Source organism: Mytilus edulis, chromosome 14, assembly GCF_963676685.1.
Source record: "Mytilus edulis chromosome 14, xbMytEdul2.2, whole genome shotgun sequence".
Classification (NCBI taxonomy): Eukaryota; Metazoa; Mollusca; class Bivalvia; order Mytilida; family Mytilidae; genus Mytilus; species Mytilus edulis.
Window position 1 is genome coordinate 69,620,833 of NC_092357.1, and position 27,016 is coordinate 69,647,848.

Genomic DNA, 27,016 nt, shown 5'->3' on the forward strand with positions numbered 1-27,016 from the left:
ATTGTTACACTATGTTGATTGCTCTATTACTTTTATGTCACTGAATTTTAACTTTTGTGTCTTTAAGTTTAGTTCAATTTAATGTAATTTTATGTAACTTGCATACAAGTAAAATATGCAGCTAGCTGTAAAACTAGGTTTTATACATTTTTACAAAATGTCCTTTCTTTAAGTTTTCTCATTTACTGCAAATCTATAAAATTCGAGCATCAAATGCAACAGGCCACTATAAATTCTATTGGAATCGTAATGTCATTAGACTTAGAATTAAGAGATTTATTTTTAAATCAATGGAAATAAATGTCTTTTGAATATAATCGTTTTTGGCTGAACCTTTGATAATTGTCATGCATGTGATTGGGACATTTTGGTCCCCCCCCCCAAATAAAAAAATAAAATAAAAATAATCCCGGATTTACGCATGATCTACTCTTGTCATTGCTGGCAGAAAATCAGTTAGTGCATACACGCCACATGCTTGTGTAAAAAATACTTGTGTAGTCTACTTGTTTAAAAAAAAAATCAAAAATGATGTTTCAACAGATTATCTGCAATGGTAGAAAACCACCCTCCGAACTGGGCGATTTGGGTATCCCGATGTTATAAAAAATCAGACCCGAGTTTAACGGATTTATCGTTATTTTTTTCATATTATTCCCAATTTTGTCTTTCAATCTAATTCAAATGAATTACATCATACTAGAGATCTACTTCATTTCTGATTATGTATTCAATGCAATCTCTATCATAAGTAAAACATTACATCCACGTATGCCGATTCTTTGAAAGTTACGGACATTCCTATTAGTATAATGAAAAAAGTTAAGGACATTAGTTGTTTTTAAGTTATGGACAGCCTAAGCATTTTTTTCAAATCGTCCTGTGATCGTTTATTTTGTAGAATTTAATCACCTGTTAAGTTTAGGGGTTTCCCTAAACGATTAATACAACTTTTTAATTCAGTGGTTTAATTGATGCATCCATGGGATTGTTATTCTATAGAAGAGAAGTCTCTAACCAATGCAAGGCGGCTCCATCTTGGGGTGTGTGGGTAACTAAGTTACCCACAGCCGTATAAGCACAGTGATGGTTAATCTGATGTACTGTATTTATCTGTTATCATTATTAAAGTTAAGTTTTTGTTATTTCTGTTGAAAGACTTGATTTTAAAGACTTCCCATATAATGTTCAATCATAATCAGTAAAGACATGAAAGAAGTCAGGACATTTTGACCAGTGTACTCTGTTAAAAACAAACTTACAAATAGGGAAAACACAATTACCAGTAATTCTATTACCCACAAAACAGAAGATAGTGTTAAAATCAAATTAGGCCACACTTAAAAAAAATTTGATTGAGACAGTGGGTAGGTAGGTAGGCTTTTTTTTTTTTTTTTTTTTAAAAAGATATTGAAGTATCAGATGTTTATTAGTCTTCATGCCTATTTGATTAGAAAAAAACTTCTTCAAATCAGGACAATAAAAGAATTTGAGAAGGCAGCTTTTTTCTGGGTAGGTAGCGTTTGGGCAAACAAACCTATTATTTATTATGGCCTTATAGATACTTTAAATTCAGAAATGATTGCATGCATTTATTATTGCGATTTTGTCATTTTGGACTTAAATGCAATTTTAATTTTTACGATTTTGAGAAAAATCATGTTTAATTCATACAAAATATTTTCAAAATACAAGTTTAAATTATTGCATTTATGACTCTGTCGCATTTTTCGTAATAATAAAAACCTTGCATTAACTTCTGAATTTACAGTGTTGGATTTAACCTGACAAGGTATAATGATTATAACGATATATGTCTTACATTGACCTTTAAAACAGACAACAGGACAACAAAATCTATATTACTAGAACATATTACCGAAAACACAAATTTGAGAGCTGTGGTGTATTGGTTAGTGCATCAGACTACTAATACAAAGGGTCCTGGTTCTATCCCCACCTCAGGGAGAAAATTTCAGGGACTGAGTTTTCGGCTCTCTCTTTTGGCACCATTTGCAAGTATGGTCTTGAGTAAACAATGATATTCTGTGGGAAATATTACTGCAAACGACTGACCCGTGTTAAGAGAAAGAGCCATATCTCTTGCACGTAAAAGACACCCTTGCAGATTTTGAAAAAGACCAGGCTAATGCTGCTACAAGGCAGCACACACACATCCGCAAAGTGGAAAGGGATTAATATAAGTTGTAATAATAACTTGTTTCCCAATCCACTATAAATAAATATGTTTAAACTAAAACACAAATTATACAGCATGATCGAGATTGAGAACAACAAAAAATATATTCCTCTTACAAAAAACACAGAAAATATGTTTCTGATACATTGATCAGCAATCCATACATGATTATGCAAACAAATGATCTTATTTTACAGGTCAAAACTTCCTTAGTGGAACAACACTTGGTTTAGAGATTGTGGGAGACATTCGCCAACAGACACACATTCTTAGTAGATATGTACAGACTTTGTGTGCTGACAAAGACAGTCAATTTATCAAAGTGGAAAAAGAATTAACAAGAATAGAAAATGATTTACAGGGAAGAATACAGAGTTTAGAAAGTGTATGTAAAATTAACAAATAAGTATGCAAACGATTGTACCTAAGTTACACTTTAGAAAGACTCAGTGATATTCATGATATTTGCTGGAATCATAATAAATCATTTTTATTCCATTAGCAGTATTTTGTTTTATGTATGATAAAATAAACATAGATACATATAGAAATTGTAGAAATAGGATGACAAGGTCTGTCTAAACATGATAGTAAAAGTCCAATGATCTGTCATTAATTTGTCTGTCTAGCAGTAGATACTTCTGTCCTTCTTCTTCAATTGTTTTTATACCCCTACTTGATAGAGTTATTTAATAAAATCATCAACAAATTCCTTACATGAGTGTTTTCCTTCAATAAGGATTTTAAGCTCATATTTGCATTTTTGTTGAGCCTGCAACTTTTGTTGCAGAAAGCTCGACATAGGGATAGTGATCCGGCGGCGGCGTTAGCTAACTTCTTAAAAGGTTTATATTTTAGAAGGGGAAAGGCATGGATGCTTCATACTTTGTATATAGATGCCTCATGATACGAAGTTTCTGTCAGTTATATGTCCAATGTCCTTGACCTCATTTTCATGGTTCAGTGACCACTTGAAAAAAAAGTTCAGAATTTTTGTAATGTTGAATTCTCTAATATTATAAGTAATAGATAACTATATTTGGTATGTGCGTACCTTGCAAGGTCCTCATGCCCGTCAGACACTTTTCACTTGACCTCGACCTCATTTCATGGATCAGTGAACAAGGTTAAGTTTGGTGGTCAAGTCCATATATCAGATACTATAAGCATTAGGGCTAGTATATTTGTTGTATGGAAGGACTGTAAGGTGAACATGTCCAACTGGCAGGTGTCATCTGACCTTGACCTCATTTTCGAGGTTCAGTGGTTATAGTTAAGTTTTTGTGTTTTGGTCTGTTTTTCTTATACTTTATGCAATAGGTCTACTATATTTGTTGTATGGAATGATTGTAAGGTGTACATGTCTAGCGGGCAGATGTCATCTGACCTTGACCTCATTTTCATGGTTCAGTGGTCAAATTTAAGTTTTTAAGTTTTGGTCTGTTTTGATCTAATATTATATGCCAAAGGTCAACTATATTTGGTGAATGGAAATATATTATGATCTATATGTCAGTCCGGCAGGTTTTTTTTTACCATGACCTCAATTTCACGGTTCATTGCACTGTGTTAAGTTTTTGTGTTTTGGTCTATTTTTCTTAAACTATAAGTAAAATGTCAACTATATTTGTTGTATGGAAGCATTGTTAGCTGTACATGTCTGCCTGGCATGGTTCATCTGACCTTGACCTCATTTTCATGGTTCATTGTTCTTTGTTTTGCTATCTTGGTTAATGTTTAGTTTATGTGACAGTTGTAATAAAGCTTTATATTTAGGACTATAAACATAATATCAATGGTTAGTGAAGAAGGCGAGACATTTCAGTGTGTGCACTCTTGTTGTGGAATTGTAGGAGATTGAAAAAAACTGTAAAAGAAAAATAATCAGAAAATGGTATCTATAATGTAGCAATTTAAATAATTATTGAAATCACAAGTCTACCGGACTACTGTTTTTAAAATACAATTTTAGTGTTTTACCTAATATTGTGAACACTGTAACAGATAGATAAAAGCCACGAACAGCACATATGACCAGCAACACTGGATAATTGAATCTTCTTTTTGTAATTTTATTAAGGTGTAAAAGTGCTTCATTCTAGGAATGTGCACACGCTCAACTCTTTTACAACCCTATGAAATTACTTAAAAAACATTCAATTCTTATGCTTAGTTCGTTTCTCTGTGTGTTACATTTTAATGTTGTGTTGTTGTTCTCCTCTTATATTTAATGCGTTTCCCTCAGTTTTAGTTTGTAACCTGGATTTGTTTTTTTCTATCGTTTTCGTATTCGAACAGTGGTATACTACTGTTGCCTTTATTTATAATTACATTTTTATGCTAGGATCTTGAAAAATTGATTTCCATCATCTATTTCTTTAGTTTACATGTTTATATTTTTGAGTTAAATGTCCTTAAACATGTTAAAGGTAGTCAATCATTTTTCAGAAATCTTTGGAGCATGATGAAACATTAAGTGAGTATATTTATTGTTTCAGTCATATACCTGTAATAGAAACACCAAGGGTATGGAGTATTCATCCATGACACATAATCAATACAGGCACAGCCAAAAAAACAAACAGACAAAAAGCAAAGGAATAGCTGGCACTTAAATTGCTGTTCTTCATCTATACATTTCACAGAATATGAAAGATATTTCTTACATCACAATTACTGATTGCAATTCAATAGAGGGATTTCTTGTGGTAGAAATGATACTTGGGTTAATACCAAAAGACATTTAATAATTACTTGGGTTAATACCAAAAGACTACAAACTATAAAACATATTTAACAATAGAAATAGTGATTCACTATTCATGCTATTGTATAAAGAATTCACAAGCACCATAACTGTTGAAATCAACTAGTTTGATTAAATTAATGACCAGGAATATCTTTTTACTGTTTGCATACTAAGTGTAAATCAATGTATTAACTATTCCCCAAAACAATAAAAAAAAAAATCAACATTTGGATAGCAGAAGGATAACCACTATTTGGATACTTCGCTTATAAGGTTAGGAGATGCCAAGTTTTAGTTTAACTGAAGGGGAAACCAATTGGTTTCTATTTTGTTTTTTTAAATCAGGAATAAAATAATTAAGGAGATGAGGTAGGATAATTTGCAGCCAACAACTATCTAAATGATTCAAAATGATGCTAATTTAAACAACTATAGCTAGGTCCCTGTATGGCATTCCACAATTAGGAAATCCACACTCTATAGTTAGCTAAAAAAGGTTGGAAGAAAAATTTAACCGAAAAAACTAACGACCTCATCTTTGACAAAACAATTTATATAAAAAAAAACATTAGATATGAAACATAACAAACAAACAAAGACATAACGAAAACACTGAAGAAGAGAGAGATCAATATAGTACATTGACAGAACTTCTTATCTGTACAACAAAGATAATCTTATTTAAAACTGGTGCTTAATTAGAACTAAAGACAGAAAAGATAGAATAAACATAAACAATGTGTGATCTATTGCAACTTGAATATCTGAATTATTTTTCAGATACCCTGAAAGAAGAAATAAAGAAGCAAGTTGAAGATCATATTCCACCACATATTCGAGGTATGCATAATTGTAATTTACTCAGTCTCTATTGTCAATAATCACGCTAGCACATCAGTTGTTATATATGTATGTATATGTATGTCAGGAGCCTCTGGACTTTGTTAGTCTTGTATTATTTAAATTTTAGTTTCTTGTGTACAATTTGGAAATTAGTATGGCGTTCATTATCACTGAACTAGTATATATTTGTTTAGGGGCCAGCTGAAGGACGCCTCCGGGTGCGGGAATTTCTAGCTACATTGAAGACCTGTTGGTGACCTTCTGCTGTTGTGTTTGGTTTTTTTTATTTTGGTCGGGTTGTTGTCTCTTTGACACATTCCCCATTTCCATTCTCAATTTTATGTATTTATAACAGATAGACAGTGCTCTACATTTATATAATTAGTTATCAAAGGTACCAGGATTATAATTTAATACCCCAGACGCACGTTTCGTCAAATAAGACTCATCAGTGACGCTCAGATCAAAACAGTTAAAAAGCCAAACAAATACAAAGTTGAAGTGCATTGAGGACCCAAAATTCAAAAAAGTTATGCCAAATACGGCTAAGGTAATCCACTCCTGGGGGTAAGATAATCCTTAGTTTTTCGAAAAAATCAAAGTTTTGTAAACAGGAAATTTATAAAAATGACCATATAATTGATATTCATGTCAACACCGAAGTGCTGACTACTGGGCTGGTGATACCCTCCGGGACGAAACGTCCACCAGCAGTGTCATCGACCCAGTGGTGTAAATAGTTATCAAAGGTACCAGGATTATAATTTAATACGCCAGACACGCTTTTCGTCCACATAAGACTCATCAGTGACGCTCACATCAAAACAGTTAAAAAGCCAAACAAATACAAAGTTGAAGTGCACTGAGGACCCAAAATTCAAAAAAGTAATGCCAAATACGGCTAAGGTAATCCACTCCTGGGGGTAAGAAAATCCTTAGTCTTTCGAAAAAATCAAAATTTTGTAAACAGGAAATTTATAAAAAAGACCATATAATTGATATTCATGTCATTATATAAACTAGTACATAGATGATGGGGTAGTAAATATTGATAACAGCACTTTTAATAATTTCATGCATTTGTAACTACTTTCTGGATTTACCCTTGTAAGGAACACTCAAAGCCAAAGATGTATAACATGTATACGGACCGAAACAGTTTAAGAGAACAATAGCCCTTATCTTTCTTGCAACTTGTATATTATTGATGAAGGTTTTCTGCTGTATCCAGTTTCAATTTTTTGAAGTAACCTACCGGATATGCAATAATATTCAATTCCATAATCGAAAAAAAAACACCAACAGTTTATAAAGTACAAATTTTACTATACCAGAAACAGAACCTTCCGTTAGCCAAATCTGGACATGGTATAAGAGCTTTACGTGTTAGATATTTTTTTTGTAATTAAAGTCAACTGCCCTGAAATTGACTTTTGCATGTATTTAGCTGTTTTTTTTTAAATTGAATTTTGAGAAAAGTTTAGGTATTACAGGATTGTATTTTTGCTAACCTTCTAGGTTGGAACAAGCACTTTTTTGCTGTCATTTAATTCATCTTACCACTGTACAACAAGGATCACAGGAAATTTAAAGTATTGAAGTCTACTGCAGCGCTCAGGAAGCTAAAAATAAAAGAAATACATAATCCAGCTTCTTTTCTTTGGAAATACAAGTTAAGAGACTGTCCCTTTGGTATCTTTCGTCCCTCTTTTAAGATGATCAGCTTTTGTTGCAAATTCCTTGATTTGAAGCAAATGTATGAGGAGATAAAAATACCTTAACTTGTTTTTCATTGACCTACTGTTTAAACAAAGGTGATCTCAACATTCATATGACATTACCATTTATTAGAAAACACTTCGGAAGAAATGTTTTGTGTGTATTTCAGATACTCTAACAATTTTTAAGGACATTTTAAGATTGTCTTCAAAACTGTTTGTAGGCAATAAACCAATAAAAAATTATAACAAATGTCAGTAAAATTGAGAATGGAAACGGGGAATGTGTCAAAGAGACAACAGAAAAAAGATGAAGTACACCAATGGGTCTTCAATACAGCGAGAAAGTCCTGCATCCGGAGGCATGCTTCAGCTTGCCTCTAAACAAAAATGTATACTACATGTACAATTTCAGTGATAGTGGACGTCATACTAAAACTCCACTCCTAAATCTATAAAAGAAACTAAAATTGATTAATCGGACAACTTTAGATAAATGTTCCTTAGGGGATTTAGTTTATAAATTGTATCTGAAGTTTTGATCCATCGACAAACATGGCTGCCATGGCTAAAAATAGAACATAAAGGTCAGATGCAGTTTTTGGCTTATATCTCAAAAACTAAAACTTTTACAGCAAATCTTACATGGGGTAAAATTGTTCAATTGGTCAAGATCAAACACTCCATTGTTGGGTTGCTGCCACTGAATTGGTACTTTTAACGAAATTTTGCATATTTCTGTTATTATTTTGAATATTATTATAGATAAATATAAACTGTAAACAGCAATAATGTTCAGCAAAGTAAGATCTACAAAAAAGTTAATATGACCAAAATTGTCAATTGACCGACAAATTTTCACAATTTGTTCATCCATTCAAAAATCTTCTCTGCTAAAAAACAAGTGATAGATTGAGGCTCTTGAGAGCCTCTTGTTTCTTAAAATGTCCTGTTCCAAGTCAGGAATTTGTTATTTATACAACCGCAAAAAACAATTTCTATCGTATAATGCTATGATGTCGCTGTCGTCGTTGTCAGCTACGGCGTTGGCGTTTGAAGACATTTGGTTTCCAGACAATAACTTAAGTTAAAGTGAATGGATCTCTTTGAAAATTTAACAGAAGGTTCAATACCACAAGCGAAAGGTTGGGGTTGATTTTGGTGGTTATGGTACCAACGGTTTTTTTTAATTAGGGGCCAAAAACAAGCATTTTTTAGGGGGGCATTGGAACTCTGTTCTTTTATCATTGTTCTTTTATCAATGTTCATGTGATAAGGTCAGTTTCTATGTTATAACAAGTTATTTATAGCTTGAAAGGGTATTGCATCGTTTGTTGATGTGGCATTTATCAAAAGTCAATCAAGCAAAAGGTTCTATCTAATCACATTAAGTATGAACCCCAAATATGTTGTTTATACACAAATTGGTCAGCAATCCATCAACACAAATAGCATAGATTATATTGATCTGTTACTTAGCTGGTTGGTTTTAGTAACAGGTTAATCAGGGACATTAAAATATTTGGACTGAGAAAGGGGCATGGAGATTTGTAAATGAATATCCAGGCCTATATCTTCAGTTCATGGTCAAAATTAAATTTACAAATCAGACATCAGCTTGTACAATTTCTTTTCTTTACAGCTCACCATAGACAAGAAATAAGAGAATGGGAGCAAGACCAAACTACCTTTTATGAAACCAGAGCAACACGTCACATAATAGAATCTCTACCCTCGCATAACTGTATTGTTGTGACAGGAAGCTCGGGTTGTGGTAAATCTTCAAACATACATCAAGCTGCCTTACACTTACGTGACAGTTTGGAATATGAGATAATACCAGTGTTAACAGGACCAACAGACATTATGAATTATTTTAATGAAAATAAAAAACAAGTGTTTATTGTTGATGACATCTGTGGGAAGGAAACAATAAACACACAAACATTACAGATGTGGAGAGATTATTCTGAAAAAATGGAGAAAATATTTAACGATGCAGAAACATATGTTGGAAGTAAAAGTGATGGCACAGTTTCAAAGGTATCAAGTCCAAAATTGCTGATTTCTTGTAGACTGCATATATATAAAGAATCACAGTTTCAACATATTTTATTATTCACAAAAAAAGAATGCAATTTGCTATCACCCGAGTTGTGTCTGCTGGAAGCTGAGAGAATGCATATGCTGCATAAGTATGTTCCGGATGAAATCATTGACAATATAAAACAAGTCACAGAGAACGTTGATTACTTTCCCTTACTTTGTAAATTGTCAAAAGACAAAACATCTGAAGAAGTGAAGAAACTGTTTGCAGCTCCTTTAATCAGTATTAAACAGACCATAAACAACATTATTCATGAAAACAAACAACAATTTTGCGCTCTTGTTCTGTGTATCATTTTTAATGATGGATTCCAAACAGATTGGCTCAAAGTAGGATCAGTTTCAGAAAACAAGAACATGAAGACCGACAAACTTAAGTACATTGTTAAAGAATTTGACATAGACTTAAGCAAAGAGATGCATAGAAATTTTTTAAAAGCTGGCTTTTCAACATTAAATGGCACCTACTTAAAACTGAGAGGAACAGAGTATAGAATGATACATGACAAAATATATAGAATGGCAGCTGTAATCTGTGGAAAACACCTTACAGAATGTTTTATCAAATATGCTCCCCCTGAATTTATTCAGAATCATTTTATCTTCGAATCTATAACAGAAATTCAAGAAAAGGAGTATTTAATAGTACTATTGAAAGATCAAGAAGAAGATTATTTTGAACGACTGTTATGTGATTTAAAAGAGCATGCCGTTACAAGCACATTCAATAATGCACAGTTAATTAGTCAGACATTTAGAGATAAGTTAATAAGCTTCTTAAGAAAGAGTGATGTAAAAACAGTATTAAAGAGCTTTGATACAGAAAGTTGCATTATAGACAATAATTATGATGAACTAGAATATAGAGATAAGAAGAAACACTTTTATACGACACCTTTAGTAGAATCAGCAACTACTGGTTACATTGATATTGTTCAATTTCTGATTGTTAATGTTAAATGTGATGTGAATAACGCAGACGAAAGAGGCAATTCCCCTTTACATAAGGCATCTGAAAGAGGACATACAGCTGTAGCAAAACTTTTATTAGAGAACAAGGCTGATGTATCTCAGTGTGTTGTGGATGGTGCGTCCTCGTTGTTTCGGGCCTGTTATGGAGGACATAAAGATACAGTAGAACTGTTACTTCAGAACAATGCTGATGTCAATCAGTATGATAATATTGGTGGGTCACCATTGCAAGAGGCCTGTATACAAGGACATACATATATAGTAAAACTGTTACTTCAGAAAAAAGCAGATGTTAATCATCGTGATGAGAATGGATGGTTTCCATTGTATTATGCCTGTGTAGAAGGACAAAAAGATACAGTAACACTGTTACTTCAGTACGATGCAAATGTCTCTCAGTGTAATGAGGATGATGAGTCCCCATTGCATGTGGCCTGTAAAGGAGGAGATACAGATATAGTAAAACTGTTACTTCAGAACGAAGCTGATGTCAATGAGTGTGATTTGTGGGGTAGGTCTCCATTGTATAATGCCTGTGAAGGAGGACATGAAGATACAGTCGTTCTGTTACTACAGTACGGTGCTGATGTTGATCAGTGTAATGAGGATGATGAGTCCCCATTGCATGTGGCCTGTAAAGGAGGAGATACAGATATGGTAAAACTGTTACTTCAGAACGAAGCTGATGTCAATGAGTGTGATTTGTGGGGTAGGTCTCCATTGTATAATGCCTGTGAAGGAGGACATGAAGATACAGTCGATCTGTTACTACAGTACGGTGCTGATGTTGATCAGTGTAATGAGGATCAGGAGTCTCCATTGTATGCGGCCTGTAAAAATGGAGATATAGATATAGTAGAACTGTTACTACAGTACAATGCTGATGTTGATGGTTGGCCAGGTAGTCCTCCAGTGTATGAGGCCTGTAAAAGAGGACATAAAGGAATAGTAGAACTGTTACGGCGTAATGATGCTAATGTTGATAAGAGTGATTGGGACTACTTTCTATTCGAGTGTCAAAATGAGGACAATGATTAATTTATTTACTAACACTGGGTCGATGCCACTGCTGGTGGAGATTTATTTCCCGAGGGTATCACCAGCCCAGTAGTCAGCACTTTTTGTGCTGACATGAATTATCATTGATATGATTATATTTATAAATTAACAGTTTACAAAATTTAGAATTTTTGAAATACTAAGGCTTTTCTACCTCAGGCATAGATTACCTTAGCTGGATTTGGCAAAACTTTTAGGAATGTTGGTCCTCAATGCTCTTAACTTCGTACTTTATTTGACCTTTTTAACATTTTTTTGGATTCGAGCGTCACTGATGAGTCTTTTGTAGACGAAGAAACGCGAGTCTGGCGTATATACAAAATAGTCCTGGTATCTATGATGAGTTTATATATACATGATTAAGAAACATATATTAACTGGAATATACATGAATTCTTTATAAATGTTTGTAGACAACAAACAAATGTTCTGAAAATGCTAGACACTTACTATATTATAGTATAATCAAGTTTCTTTCATTCAAAGTATTTTTATACATGAATAATCATGAATTAACTTGAATGTTTGGACTAAGATTTGTTTTGCATATATTTCATGAATAAGAATGAATAACGAGGAATACATTTTGGACTTAGAATATGTTTCCATTGTTTGACAAATACGAATAAGCATGAATAAAGCTGCATGATATTGACTCAGAATTATTTGTGGCAAACAGCATTAAAATTGATAAATAAAATTTGTTCTAGGACTTTTGTTTGTATATTTTTACTTGATTATTGATGCTGAATAACATATTCCACAGTTTAATGGGGAAACAAATATGATGATCATTTTATTAGATAGCTCATGTAGGTGACATCCATAACATCTTCATACAAAACACGTAAAGTACTGTTGTAAAGTTGTATTTTCATCACAAAAGAGGGGGAGGTGGGGACTATCAAAATAGAAACATTGGAATGTCCCTCTTTAAAAAAGAAGCCTCTTTGCAGAAATATATACACACACAACTCCATATGTATAATTTTTTAATAAGATCTAATAACTATGTTTTCAGGTTCACAAAAATCATTAAATTTCAAGGTACTAATCATTTTCTATATGATAATTTGTCAATATAAATTATTTATTAGGAAAATGAAAAAAAGAAAATTCATATTTTAATGGAATTACCCCAGTCTTGATTTAAAATTGGATGCCCCAACCCCCCCCCCTTTTTGTATACCCCCCTCCCCCAACACTAAACAATGCTGCTTTGCAAAATTCCCCAACAGTTGTTTTGAAAAATGAAATGTCATCTTTTATATAATCCAAAAATATATTAATTTTTAAGTTTAAAATAATATAAGTTCATATTTAATTTTTTCACCCCCCTCCCCTTTTTGAATTTAAATTGGATGCCCCCTTTTAATACTGTCAAATTTTATGATAATCATACCATATCATTATTACAGCCATTCTCTTATAAACTTTATAAAAATATATACTGAAATTTTCTAAACATCAAGCAATTTATGATAATGTGTGTAAAGTTAATAAGATTTAAGAAAAATACATATTTTCAACACTGTAATCTCTAGAACCTCAAATAGGAAGTTATCAAGTGATGGGGTCATATACAGGAAAATCTGCATAAACTTCTTTTTGACATTGAAATAATGTTATATGATATACTCTTATATTAAATCAATATAAACCTTGAAACTGCCAGAATGTTTCATAAATTATAACAATTTTATATTTTTGACCTGTCCATTTATTCAACATTGATGCATGACTTAAGAAGTTATCCCTACAATGCCCCAACTGACCACTGAGCAGTGCCAAATACATACACAAAAGGTAACTACAAGATTCAAATTGTTGGTGCTCTTTAGAAAAAAAATTGTGTTTAATCATTGCACGTAACATTAGATCTTTTATCAACAATTACTATAACTTATTTATAAAAAATGTATGCTGATTATATAAATTTGAGCTTATTATAATAATCTCAGATATGGATATTTATAATCATACATTTTATGTGAGTCTTTAATGCAGATCTGATTTATTTAAAACAAAAAAACTTATTTTAAGTTTATCTTGACTATTAAAATTTCAATACAGTCTTTATGTATTTATAGAACACCATGAGGGCATCAATCTAAGCATTATGAATTAAACACCATTTAAAGATTATAAACAAGTGAAACTGTGAGCTACTGCTCACTGATGATACCCCCGCCGCAAGTGGATAATATTAACAGACGTGTAAAAATATGCAAGTGTTTGGTAAACAGGAAGTTGTCAAGTGATGAATCTGAAAACGCATCACATGGTATAGCTGACTGAAATAAATCCTGAAACCAAATTTCAGAAATCCTTGTATTGTAGTTCCTGAGAAAAATGTGACGAAAATTTTCAACTTGGCTATCATGTGTAAAATCATACAAGTGTTCGGTAAACAGGAAGTTGTCAAGTGATCAATCTGAAAACGCATCACACGGTATAGCTGACTTATATAAATCCTGAAACCAAATTTCATAAATCCTTGTATTGTAGTTCCTGAGAAAAATGTGACAAAAATTTTCAACTTGGCTATCATGTGTAAAATCATACAAGTGTTCGGTAAACAGGAAGTTGTCAAGTGATCAATCTGAAAACGCATCACACGGTATAGCTGACTTATATAAATCCTGAAACCAAATTTCATAAATCCTTGTATTGTAGTTCCTGAGAAAAATGTGACAAAAATTTTCAACTTGGCTATTATGTGTAAAATCATACAAGTGTTCGGTTAACAGGAAGTTGTCGAATGATCAATCTGAAAAAAAAAGTAAAATCACAAAAATACTGAACTCCATAATCACATGGCAAAATCAAAAAAACAAAACGCATCAAAAACGATAGACAAGAACTGTCATATTCCTGACTTGGTACAGGCATTTTCAAATGTAGAAAATGGTGGATTAAACCTGGTTCTATAGCGCTAACCCTCTCACTTTAATAACAGTCTCAACAAATTCCGCTACATTTACATGATGCGTTAAATAAACAGTCACAATTAATAAAATAGTCAAAATATGGGTACATCAGTCATAATCGTATAACAATTTTAAAACGCATCACACGGTATAACTGACTTAGATAAATCCTGAAACCAAATTTCAGAAATCCTTGTATTGTAGTTCCTGAGAAAAATGTAACGAAATTTTCAACTTGGCTATCATGTGTAAAATCATACAAGTGTTCGGTAAACAGGAAGTCTATGAATGATGAATCTGAAAACGCATCACACGGTATGGCTGACATATATAAATGTTGATACCAAATTATAGAAAGGGTGGATTTGTAGTTCCTGAGAAAAATGTGACGAAAGTTTCATGGGACGGACTGACGGACTGACGGACGGACTGACAGACAGGTAAAACAGTATACCCCCTTTTTTATAGCGGGGGTATAATAATCAATCTAAAATGATAGATTTCTATAATTTAGGAGGACTGATCTTTCAGCTAGTTTACCTTTATTAATAAAAACCAATCAATGATAAGTTATTTATGGGAGAGACTGGTAAATGAAGGGGGGAAGCTTTATTGCTTAAATTAAATATTAGGTTTTACATACAAAAAAAATATTAAGCCGGCATTATGGCCAACATATGAATTTTAGAAAAAATCCTAGATATATCATGTATGTGAGAAAAAGATATCATTTCAAAATTACAAAATGTTCAAAAAGCTATCAGACTTTAAAAAAAACAACATCTGCAAATATGTAAAAAATTATGTATGATTATCACTTTGCTCCATTAGATATTTGCTTGTCTTTAGTTTAAAAATAGATCTGAAAACACATAGATCAAGGGAAGGTTTGGATTAAATTGTGGACAATTTTGTTTGCTTTTAATGAAATGTGTTGTAAATTCATATTTACAGCTATCATGATTAAAAAATATTCAGGCGCGTAGCTGCCTATACGCCAACACGAAGTTGCGTGCACATCGATTCGGCATGCAAAAAAAAATGTGGCAAAATAAAAATATAAATTAAATGTTTAAAGGAAACACATATGTTGTCACTTTTTTTTAATTAATGAAATGTCAATAAATAACGGCATTTGGTTTCAAAATAAAAGTTTTATTGGAGATCTTGGCAAAATCGGACAGTAACTTGTATCTTTTACAAGATTTGAATTTGTTATACTCAGTCTAAGATATGTAGTTTCAGAGCACATTTGACTGAGTACGGTTTATCTGTTTGGAATGAGATGTACCAATCGGCATTAGATTTATCAGATCCCGAGGCGATGTGTTCGACAGACAACAAGACCCAATCACCCTGCAAACACGCCCAAACAGTATTGGAAAGTCTCATTATATTTTGCGTTCATAGACCATATGATAATAAAACTGGAGAGTGGAGTCGCGTCTGGTATTATTAGAGAATCGCTTCTTTGCGCCGTATCTGCTTCCTTGTGTTGTTGGAAATATAACAAACGAAGAAATCTCAACTTTGTCTGAGACATACGAAACTGACCTGGCATGTGATTTTGACGAATTCAATTGGGAGGTCGCTCGATGGCGAATACGTACGCTGATTTATAACACCTCGCGAGTGCTACCGTGGAGATATATCAAGGTACTACGTCTGTTGAAAACACATGTACGATCAACAATGAACAACGACAGGTTATCATCGCTAGCATTACTGCATATTCATCGAGAATTCAGTGTTTATATTGACAAAGTAATAGAGAAGTTCGTTTCTGCCTAGACCCGAAGAGCAGATTTTGGACAATTTTGAGTAATTTCGGTATCACAAAAATGTGTTGTTTATGTATTCAATTTACCATGATTTATTCTATTCAGAAGATTAATTAATAGTTTTCATTCATAAATTGTTTATAAGTCCTTTCTACATGTACATGTAGCTCCTCTTTTAACCGTCCTATGACCGAAAACCGAAAAAAAAAAAAAAAATCTGCATAAAAGGGTCCCAAAATTTTTTCGCCTCGCTCCGCTCGGCGGTAGTTGCTTGCACATCGTTTCGTTCTAGCTACGCCCCTGATATTTTAAACTTTAATTTCTGTATTTGGTTTTGGTTTTAAGATACTAAATGTATAAATGTTTTTCTTTTGAAAAATTTTTCAGGCAGAATTGCTATCATAGTTATTCTAGAATATTCCTTAAAATTCTACTCTCAAGGTCACTTATTTTAAATTTATTTTAGATTATTAAATCATTTCATATGCACGGTTTTTCTAGAATATTCAACGATTCAATTTTATATTCATGGTTATTCTAGAATAATCAACCCTTCAATATGCATCGTTATTCTAAAATATTCAACCATTCAATATTCATGGTTATTCTAGAATATTCAACCATTCAACATTCATGAAATATTCACATTGAAGGTTATTCAAGAGTATGTATTTAGCATTCAATATTGAGATAGATATATATTTTACATTCATGGTGATTCTAAAATATTCTATTATTCATTATTCATTGACATCCTATTTCATATTCTCGAATATTCTAAAAATAATTATTCATGTTAATTCTTGGTTATTCAGATCATACAATATTCATGTATATTCAAGCTTATTCAGTTCATACAATATTCATGTATATTCAAGCTAAATCAGTTTATACAATATTCATGTATATTCAAGGTGCCATTTTAACATTCATGAATTTTTATCTTGAATATTCATGATACCGTAGAACTGTTACTTCAGAAAAAAGCTGATGTCAATCAGTGTAATAGTAATGGAGTGTCACTTTTATATGCAGTTTGTTCATTTCATTACAAATTGCATCCCTATTTTAGTAAAAAAAACGTATGAAACAATTTTCTAAGAGATACATTGAAACCGTTAAAACATTACTTGCATGGAAAGCAGATGTTACATTACATAATACGAATGGTCAGACACCACTTGATATTGACCGTGCATTACAATGTGTTGAGCTTATGAATCTTTTCTGAGGAAAACCTCCAATAAACGAATCACAATAAAAGTAAACATTCCATAAACTTGAATTTTATAAGGAGGGAATTATAGTAAAAATGTACGAATTATATTACTATAAAAGAATGTTATGCATATAAGTAAAGACACTGTTATAGTATGTAAGGAGTCACAACCCAGGTATTACTTAAACCAGGAATTCTGTTAAATTAGCTGTGGAGGCAGTTTTATATCATTCCACAACATAAATTACTATGGACTTTAGTTATTTATTGTTACAATAGATGGTTAGACAATGTTTAATTAGGTTTACATTTCATTTGTCTTATGGAATCAATTGTTCTGAATTTTGAAAATCATTTTGGTAAACGTGATTCAAATAAGTGATATCTTGAAAATCAGTTATGTGAACAAAACTTGTAAAGGTTATACGGACGAAAGAAATAAATATTTTGTACGTAATGCTTTTGACAACACAGTATATTTAGTATCTGGTCAGTATTGCATGGAGTGTATGTAATTTGTCAATTTTATGTTTATCTTTGGAGTTCTTTGGTTGGCATATGTATGGAGTGTATGTTTTTGGTCAGTATATGAATAGAGTTTATGTAATTTGTCGGCATATGTATGGAGTGTAAGTATTTGGTTAGTATATGTATGGAGTGATAAGTATTTGGTTAGTATCGGTATGGAGTGTAAGTATTTGGTTAGCCTATTACGGTGTGTAAGTATTCGGTAAGTATATGTATGGAGTGTATGTAATTGATCAATATGTGCACGCAGTGTATATAGTTGGTCAGTATAGGTATGGAGGTGTGGGTCACGCTTATTGAGTAGTAGACTTCATTCATTCATTTCATTTTGTAATTCTCTGCATATATTTTTCCGCCAAAACTATCACTTTTGCACACTTGCTTGTTATGCGGAATGATCTATCATAGTTACAACATAACTACCTTATTCAGATCTTATTAATACATCCTATTTAACCCATATTTATCCTTTTATAATGTTAGAATTTTCCAAAATTCTTCTTGTCTACTAGAAGGCCATTTTGGTTTATTTTACAACTGTGAACACACATACTATTTCTAGAGTTTATTGATTGACTTTATCCTGCAAATGTTTTCAGAAAATACAGTCAGTTTTAATTTAGAGCCTTGAGTGAACAGCTGATTTTGAAAGTTTACAGTATTTTGTTATTCGGGTCTTTTTCATACATTGCAACTAATTCATAATATTAAATACATGTCATAACTGATATTAACTATTAATAAAACCACTTTTGTTTATCTTAACAAATCTTGTTGTACAAAGTTTGGACTTTCAAAAAAATTAAATACTGTTATTTTTAGAATTGATCTTTGCATAATATCTACCAACCATTTATAGTATAGATTGGACGTTTAGTGTTTATTGGGATACATCTCTGTTATTGACAAACGTTTTATGTGACAACTCCAATTCATTGAGGTTCTTTTATTTAGTCTCCTGCGATTTTTATTTAGTTCACTGCGATATGTTGTAAATTTTTAAGTTACAAAACACAAAGAGCATCATCAGCAGGATTAGATTTTTAGTACATATCTGCACCCCGCTTATGAAGGTAAAAATTTTTTTTTGCTGTCCATCCATCCATCAGGTAATCTACCTACGTTTTGCATCGCAAGGTAGATAAGTGAGATAGTGTACAAAATTACCTCTGTAAGCAAATGTTAACATACATATTTTCACTGACAGAATATTCATTGTTGTTGTCGTTTGTCTCGTTTCTTATCAGAGCGGTTTGTTTTTGCTTAACCCTTTTTATGTTATTATTTACACAATGGTACATTTGATTTCTATACATTTTTTTAAGGAATGTCCTTTTCATCATTCGAAAGATGATATTACTTAAATATATGTTTAATTTGGACTTAAATTCTTGTTTTATAACTCAATATATCACACATTGATAATTAATAAAATGGTTAACTGGTGGATATGTCCATTATTGAATTGTAGTATAATACTTACATACATTTTTAATTGTAGAATACACCCTTATTGTACGATGGTCCATATATCAACACATATATTTTAATATTTGACTGTTAGAAATAATTAGCTAAAACAATGTATTATTACCTTGAATTTACTTTCACAATCGAACTAACACAGATTATAAAATTAAATTATACTTAATAACAACTTAACTTTCCTTGTTTTTTAATTGATCTAGTGGGGTTTGTGTTGCTTAATCTTTATGCTCTGTCTTTTCTACTATTATTTGTCTGTTTGACTTTCTCTTTTTTATCCATGGTGTTGTCAGATTTTTTTCGATGTTAGTTTTATGTTTGAATGTCCTCCTCTTTTGTTGTAAGTGCATGATGAAAATTTGATGTGATGAATTGAATTTGGGTTACACCAGTAAGACAGCAACCCAAAAAAATTTCCGCAAAACATTTTTATATGATAATTATACATCGGTATTTTCCATTGACATTCGACCGTCAAATCGATAAACTAGTTGAAATCACCCCAACAATTTTAAATTGAACAATAATGTGTAGTGATCTACATAATCATGACCAACAATGTGGAAGCATTGGAATAACAATGTCTTTAACATTAAAAAAAAACAAGAAAAAGAGGATATGGCACAGTTTATCGAGTACTTCTTATAGTAACACTTTGATTTGACACCTTTGTGGGTTTTATTTATTTGACACCTTTGTTGGGGTTCGTGTTGTTTATTCTTTAGTTTTCCATGTTGTGTCATGTGTACTATTGTTTTTCTGTTTGTCTTTTTCATTTTTAGCCATGGCGTTGTCAGTTTGTTTTAGATTTATGATTTTGACTGTCCTTTGGTATCTTTCGTCCCTCTTTGTGGCAAATACGAAAATGTATAATGCTACACAGAAACTAAATAGTTGTAAACTTTACCAAACACCAAAGTAAGAGTTCCTTAAACCAGCTTACATGTACTGTTGGTATTGATGATAAGCTGTCATGAACCATGTTATGTCAAAGAACGTCTCGTCCTTTTTTCTAAAAGAACTAATTTAAAATCGGAAGATACCAAGACATTAAATATTCACCGTATCAGCTTCCAAAATAATACATGATGGTCTTTGTGTATATACTAGGTACTAACGTTGTTTATTATCCCTCTGAAGTGTTCTTTTATTTATCTTTGTAAATTACTTACGTCTACTGTTTGGTCAATTTTTTTTAAAACACTTCTTTAGGCATGGCTTGGTACTTGTACATCACGCCATTGTGTCTTTTTTTTTTGCAGTGGTCATTTTCAAACCACCAGCAAATATTTGCGTTTGTATAATGCTATGATGTCTTCGTCATTGTAGTCGTACGAATACCCTTTTATCCGGATAGCAACATCATTTTGTAGAGTTAATGCATGGATGCGATTGAGTTTAGTGATTTCCACCCTAAACTTTTAGACATTCGAGGCAAAACAAGTGACCTAAAACAACCAGTTTTTGACTTGGTATAGACATATTCTCGTGCGAAAAAGGTGAATAACAGCTAGTTTTATAGGTAGCTAAATCTCGTACTTGTATGACTGTCGCATACTATTCTAGTTTATTTACAACACTCAAATTGAAACCTATTATATCTCAAATATTTAACCACAATTCAAATTCAGAGCTGCATTCCGCCCTAGCTATTAAGGGTATGAATTATGTGGTACTATCAAGTTTCTTCCCTCTAGTCTAGTCGATTTGTGTAGATTTTAGACAAAATTGCTACTATTACTGTTACTGGTTATTTCCTCCTCTCTCAGGAGCACTCCCAAAGGGATACACTATCATTGTGATAAAAGCAATAACTTCTGTGTACTAGTAGTATATGTCATGGTTCACATACCAGCTATGGACCCCTCTGCAAGTCAAAATTAGTGAAAGCGCTGGTCATTTTTCTATAAAATACTTCAAAAAGTCATGAAAATTATACTAATAAAACTATAAATATTGACTTGAAACCTAGTAAAAAGAGCTTGTTTTAATTGCGATGTTGAACAAAATGTATGAAAAATTACCAATATTGAATTGCGACCATCTTGTAAAATCTCAAAATATCAACCTGAAACAAATCGAACTCCGAATAGCAAATTCAATTTCGATAAATCAATGGTTACATGGACGTCCAGAATGATTCCCATCTGGTCCACTTGATTTCTGAACAATTGTGCAGATATTTTTAATTTCATTAAACTGTAAAGAATTCAAGTTTATGTCACAGCAAACAGTTGGAGTTATGGCCACATTTTCAGGAAATCCAGATGTACGCCTTTGATTGCTGAAAAATTATTAAAATATGTAAAAAATCATAACTCTACAAACTGTTCAGAGTCTGAACATGCCATAGCTTTGTGCTAGACCAGAAAAATCGAGCACATATTTTACTCGACTAGTCTCGACATTACCTCGACAGTACTTCACTGTATTAGACTTCAGTTTTGAGTTTACTTCATAAGTCGGATTCAGTACTTCATGATCATGGTGTAGTCTGAAATGGTCGACCTGAATCGACTAGTCTTGACTTTCTAAGTCACTGGTCTGAACTAGCCCATTCAACTATACTAAATAAAGATCTATCGAGTACATATCATGGATGGAAAAAAATACTGTCATATTCCTGACTAGCATTTACAGCGGTCAGCATAGGGTTTTGATCTTAATCAATATAAAAACAAATTACTCTTTCAACAAAGAAAAACGACATGGCATACCGACACTTTATAGACAAATCATATTCTAAGCAAAAAATGAAAGATAAGTATACCTAACATGACCATAGAATATAACACAATGGCTTCATGTATGAGTACCGAGCCACGCCAAACATTTTTTTACTTAAAATGAAAACCAGTAAAATTTAAAAAAAAATAATATTGTGCACTAGCCTTCAACTACTAGTGAAACGTCCAACAAGCAAAAAATCGACCAACTAATTTTTCAACAAGTCAAGAGATAGTAGTTTTTAATATTTAAAATAGTCACTGTCAGATCTGACATAATGCATTGTATATTGATATAGGAAAATATGGTATGAGTGCCAATGAGACAACTCTTTATCTAAGTACCAATTTATAAAAGTAAACCATTATAGGTCAAGGTACAGCTTTCAACACGGAGCCTCGCACTTGTACTGTACATCAGATTCCTGACTTAGGACAGGTGCAAACATTTGCAGAGGGAGTAAACGTTTTAAGTGTACAGCACCTTCTTCTTGTACTTGCATATATTTTTATATCCTATTTAAACTTTACTGTTTTGTATCGGCTTGCTGAATACATATTTAACTGTTATGTTACTTTGCAGAGTTGGTGTTAAATAAAATATACATATAGTACTAAATGTTTTAAATGACCGTAATTAGATTTTTTGTAGCAGTTTCACCCGGTTTTTACATAAAGAGTTACAAGAAGGGTGACAAAAGGAGAGAAGGATGAGAACATTCTTCCAGATAACCAGAGAAAATCCTTTTTTAGAGATTTCGTGTTACGAGTCTTTAATTAATATTTTGTGCTATGTGTTTTCGTGTTAAATTTAGCCAAGATGCCAACTAATTAACTATCGAGTTGACCTTCTATTACCATATCAGCGATGTAAACATAAACACAGATATCAATAGATTTGGCAACTCGTGCTATTTGATATTTATATATCTGTTAAATTTTGTATTTTGAATTCAAGATTTACTTTTATCGTCGTTTTTACTTTTGATTTATTATATATCTCTTAGCTAGTGTCCCTTTAAAAAAATAGTTGTCTTTTTTCTAGTTTTGATTTAATTTTCAAAATTAGAAGATTTTTCTACGATTACGAATTTAACCAATTAAATACAAATCATTGACCCACTATATCAAAATGTTGGCAACTGTTACTATTATGCTTGATAATATCTCAACTAATTTTATTATCTTGTTTATTCCGTTCATATATTGCTTTGCAAATGTTTAATCTTTTATCGGCTACCATATTAATATATTGTATTAACATAAAAACGCTTTTATTAGAAAAAAAAACCACAAAAGAGGAACGATAAAGATCCAGGAAATATTATTATCTTGTTGTGGCCTGACTGTCATATATCTATTTTTTCCATTTTTCTCGTATCACACTGGAGGGGAAAAAATGATCCAAAACCTGCGTTAATTTGATTGGCTTATCCAGCATTATGAGACGATAATATGCCATTTTCATTAGATATTCCTTGGGTCATTGATGAATTTCAAAGGTAAAGACGATGTTCAATGCTACAATAATAATAGGCATGTGTGATTTATGCAATAATATACAAATCCCTCAAAATGTTTCATCTAAAAATCTCCTTTTCATAAATAATATTCTTTAACGTACAAAAACGTTTATAAATGTGGCCTGAGAACACATGTAGTTCGTAGTGCATTTCTTTTAGCCAAAAACACAAATAAGAATAATTAAACCTGCTCTATCAAAACATATATCAAATCTAAGGATAAATAACGTTGTGCACTTTGAAAAAGTACAATATAAACTTGAATTTGCTTTATAAAAAAAAACTAGTAAATTTAGTCAAAATCGTTTGTTTAAATGTACATGATCATATCTTAAAGTATAACATAGTCCACATATAATCACTCATATTTTGTATTATTGAACCTTTATCAAGAGCTACGTTTCGTAAGTTTGATAACGTCCACACGGATTATCAAAGGTTAATCAAATAGCATATGATAGGCGTACTATCAATTAGCAGATTTGAAGTCATTATGACTGACGGTCAATGACAAAACGGAATGTGAGTACAATTCAATAGAACTTTTTTTCTAAATTATGACATTATTCTGCATTAATGAAAAATTTGATGGTAAAAAATAGAATTAAAGTATGTCTCGAATACTCAAACTGTATATCTGATCAAATATTGTGTAAAATTGATAGAGAAACATCCCAATATTTTATAAAAGTGATGCATCTAAAAAGAGGTTTTTGATTAACTTTTACCATAAACGATTACAGTCGAATATTTGAAAGCGAAGGATGCATGAATTAAAAAAAGGAAAAAAGAATAACGACAGACAACAACTGAATTACACATTCGTAAATTTCGACATGGATACTCAAAATGTAACATTGTTAAAAACTTCAAAATTGCGCAATCCTTCCACCTCTCAAGAAATCAGCATAACAGCAAACCATTGAAACACAATTGAGTCAGTTCAAAAAAGCAACTTTTCCCTACATACAATACATGAAGGTTACGGCCAAGGCTTTCCTGTACAAAGTCAGGTATATGATAGATGTTATCCATTCGTTTAATTTGTTCGAGCTTTTGATTTTGCTTTTGATTAGGAACTTTCCTCGGAATTCAGTATTTATGTCAATTTTACTTTTTTCTATAGCATTTAGGTCTAAAACTGCACAAATCTTCGGATTACAACATGTAACTGTATACGTAAAGTTTTCATTTTTGGCAATGTTTCCAAAATGTGCTGACTTTAAAGCCTATAATACACCATAATGCAGAGATGTGTATAACCTAGTAGTAAGACTTTTGAAACATGTATATATAATTCAGCGTTGCACTAATATTATACAGTATATATAGATTCATAGTAAAGATAAAATTCTGTTCTAAATATATACCTTTCAGCATTGACGACAATTTCTTCAGTATCACTACAGTTGTGTGTAGTTATAGAAACTCCTCATTATTCATTAATCCAGTGCTCTCTAACATTAGAGTAAAATAAGTACAATATGAACTTGAATTTAAAAAAAACAAAAATAACGTAAACTTAGTTGCAGTTGTTAGTTTGAATAAACATGATACTATCTTTACCTATAATATAGTCCACATATAATCACTCATATTTTGTATTATTGCACCTATCTTAAGAGTCACGTATCATAAATTTGATAACGTAAGCATGAATGATTTAAGGTTAATCAAATAATGAGATGATATTAGTTATCAAAATTACCAGGATTATAATTTTATACGCCAGACGCGCGTTTCGTCTACATAAGACTCATCAGTGACGCTCAGATCAAAATAGTTAAAAAGCCAAATAAATACAAAGTTGAAGAGCATTGAGGATCCAAAATTCCAAAAAGTTGTGCCAAAATACGGCTAAGGTAATCTACTCCTGGGGTAAGAAAATCCTTAGTTTTCGAAAAATTCAAAGTTTAGTAAACAGAAAATTTACAAAAAATGACCATATAATTGATATTCATGTCAACACCGAAGTGCTGACTACTGGGCTGGTGATACCCTCGGGGACGAAACGTCCACCAGCAGATATGCTATCAAATAGCAGATTTGAAGTCAATATGGCTGACGGTCACTGATAAATCAGAATGTAAGAACAATTCCATATGATTTTTTTCTAAACTATGACATGTATGACAAGTATTTTCTTCGGTTTTGATGACATATTTGACAGTACAAAAAAGGAATAAAAATATGTCTCAAATACTCAAACTGTATATTTGATCCAATGTTGTGTGAAATCGATATAAAAACAGCCCAGTATTTCATAAATGTCATTCATTTAAAGGGAGTTTCTTGATTAATTTTTACCAGAAACGGTTACAGCTGAATATTCAAAGCGAAGGATGCCTTATTGAAAAAAAGGAAAGAATAAATAAAAAACACAGACAACAACTGAATTACACTTTCATAAATTTTGACAGGGATACTTATAATATGACGGTGTTGACAATTTCATAAGTGCTCAATCCTACCATTTCTAAAGAAATCCGCGCAACAGCAAACATTGAAACAAAATTAAAAGGGCTTGATGAAGTTCACGAAGTGTGTAAATTGCCTTAAAAAGTAACAAACGAGCGTCGTTTTGGCTTATCCGTTAAACATTACAAAGATATGATCCCTCAGGATTGCTTTATTTTTTTGGTAATGTCAATTTTGGTTAAAATTTCATATAAATTTTAACAGTTTTTAACATAATTTACTTTGGCCCCAGACCCTGATCTAGAAAGTTTGTGCGTCCAGTGATCCATTATCATCAATGGCAATTTTTAGCTACAAACAATGCTGGTTCCTTAATGTAGGTTGCGGCCAAAGATATGACAGTTGTTATCCATTGGTTTAATGTGTTTTAGCTTTTAATTTTGCCTTTAGATTAGGAACTTTCCGTTTTGAATGTTCCACGGAGTGCAGTACTATTGTCAAGTTCACTTTTCTTTAAGCATTTAGGTCTGAAAATGCACAAAATCATCGAATTAACTTTATACGTGTAGTTTTTATTTATGAAAATCAATCCAAAATGTTCTAACTTAAGAGCCTATAATATACTCTAATGCAGAGATGTATTTATCCGAGTAGTAAGACTTGTGAAATCGAATCATTTAAGAACCAAATTATGGCCATTTTGATATTTTGTTATCAAGTTGAATTTTAAGGCAATATTTGGCTTAAGTGAACCTTGTC

The 27,016-nt window shown here is 31.9% G+C and overlaps 1 protein-coding gene across 4 annotated transcripts in view; it reads left to right on the forward strand.

Moving 5' to 3' along the window:
• Positions 1-27,016, forward strand: part of LOC139503511 (uncharacterized) — a 103,467-nt gene that overhangs the window by 27,608 nt on the left and 48,843 nt on the right. Inside the window, exons 5-8 of one of the 4 annotated variants that reach the window (XM_071293299.1) lie at positions 2,398-2,585; positions 4,649-4,676; positions 5,730-5,789; positions 9,153-11,761. The exons of 1 other annotated variant lie outside the window; for it this stretch is intronic. In XM_071293299.1, the coding sequence (XP_071149400.1) occupies positions 2,398-2,585; positions 4,649-4,676; positions 5,730-5,789; positions 9,153-11,626 (2,750 nt within the window). In that variant the 3' untranslated portion in view covers positions 11,627-11,761. Of the gene's footprint in view, positions 1-2,397; positions 2,586-4,648; positions 4,677-5,729; positions 5,790-9,152; positions 11,762-27,016 lie in introns of those variants that run through there. 2 more of the 4 variants (XM_071293302.1, XM_071293301.1) reach the window with 2 other exon arrangements.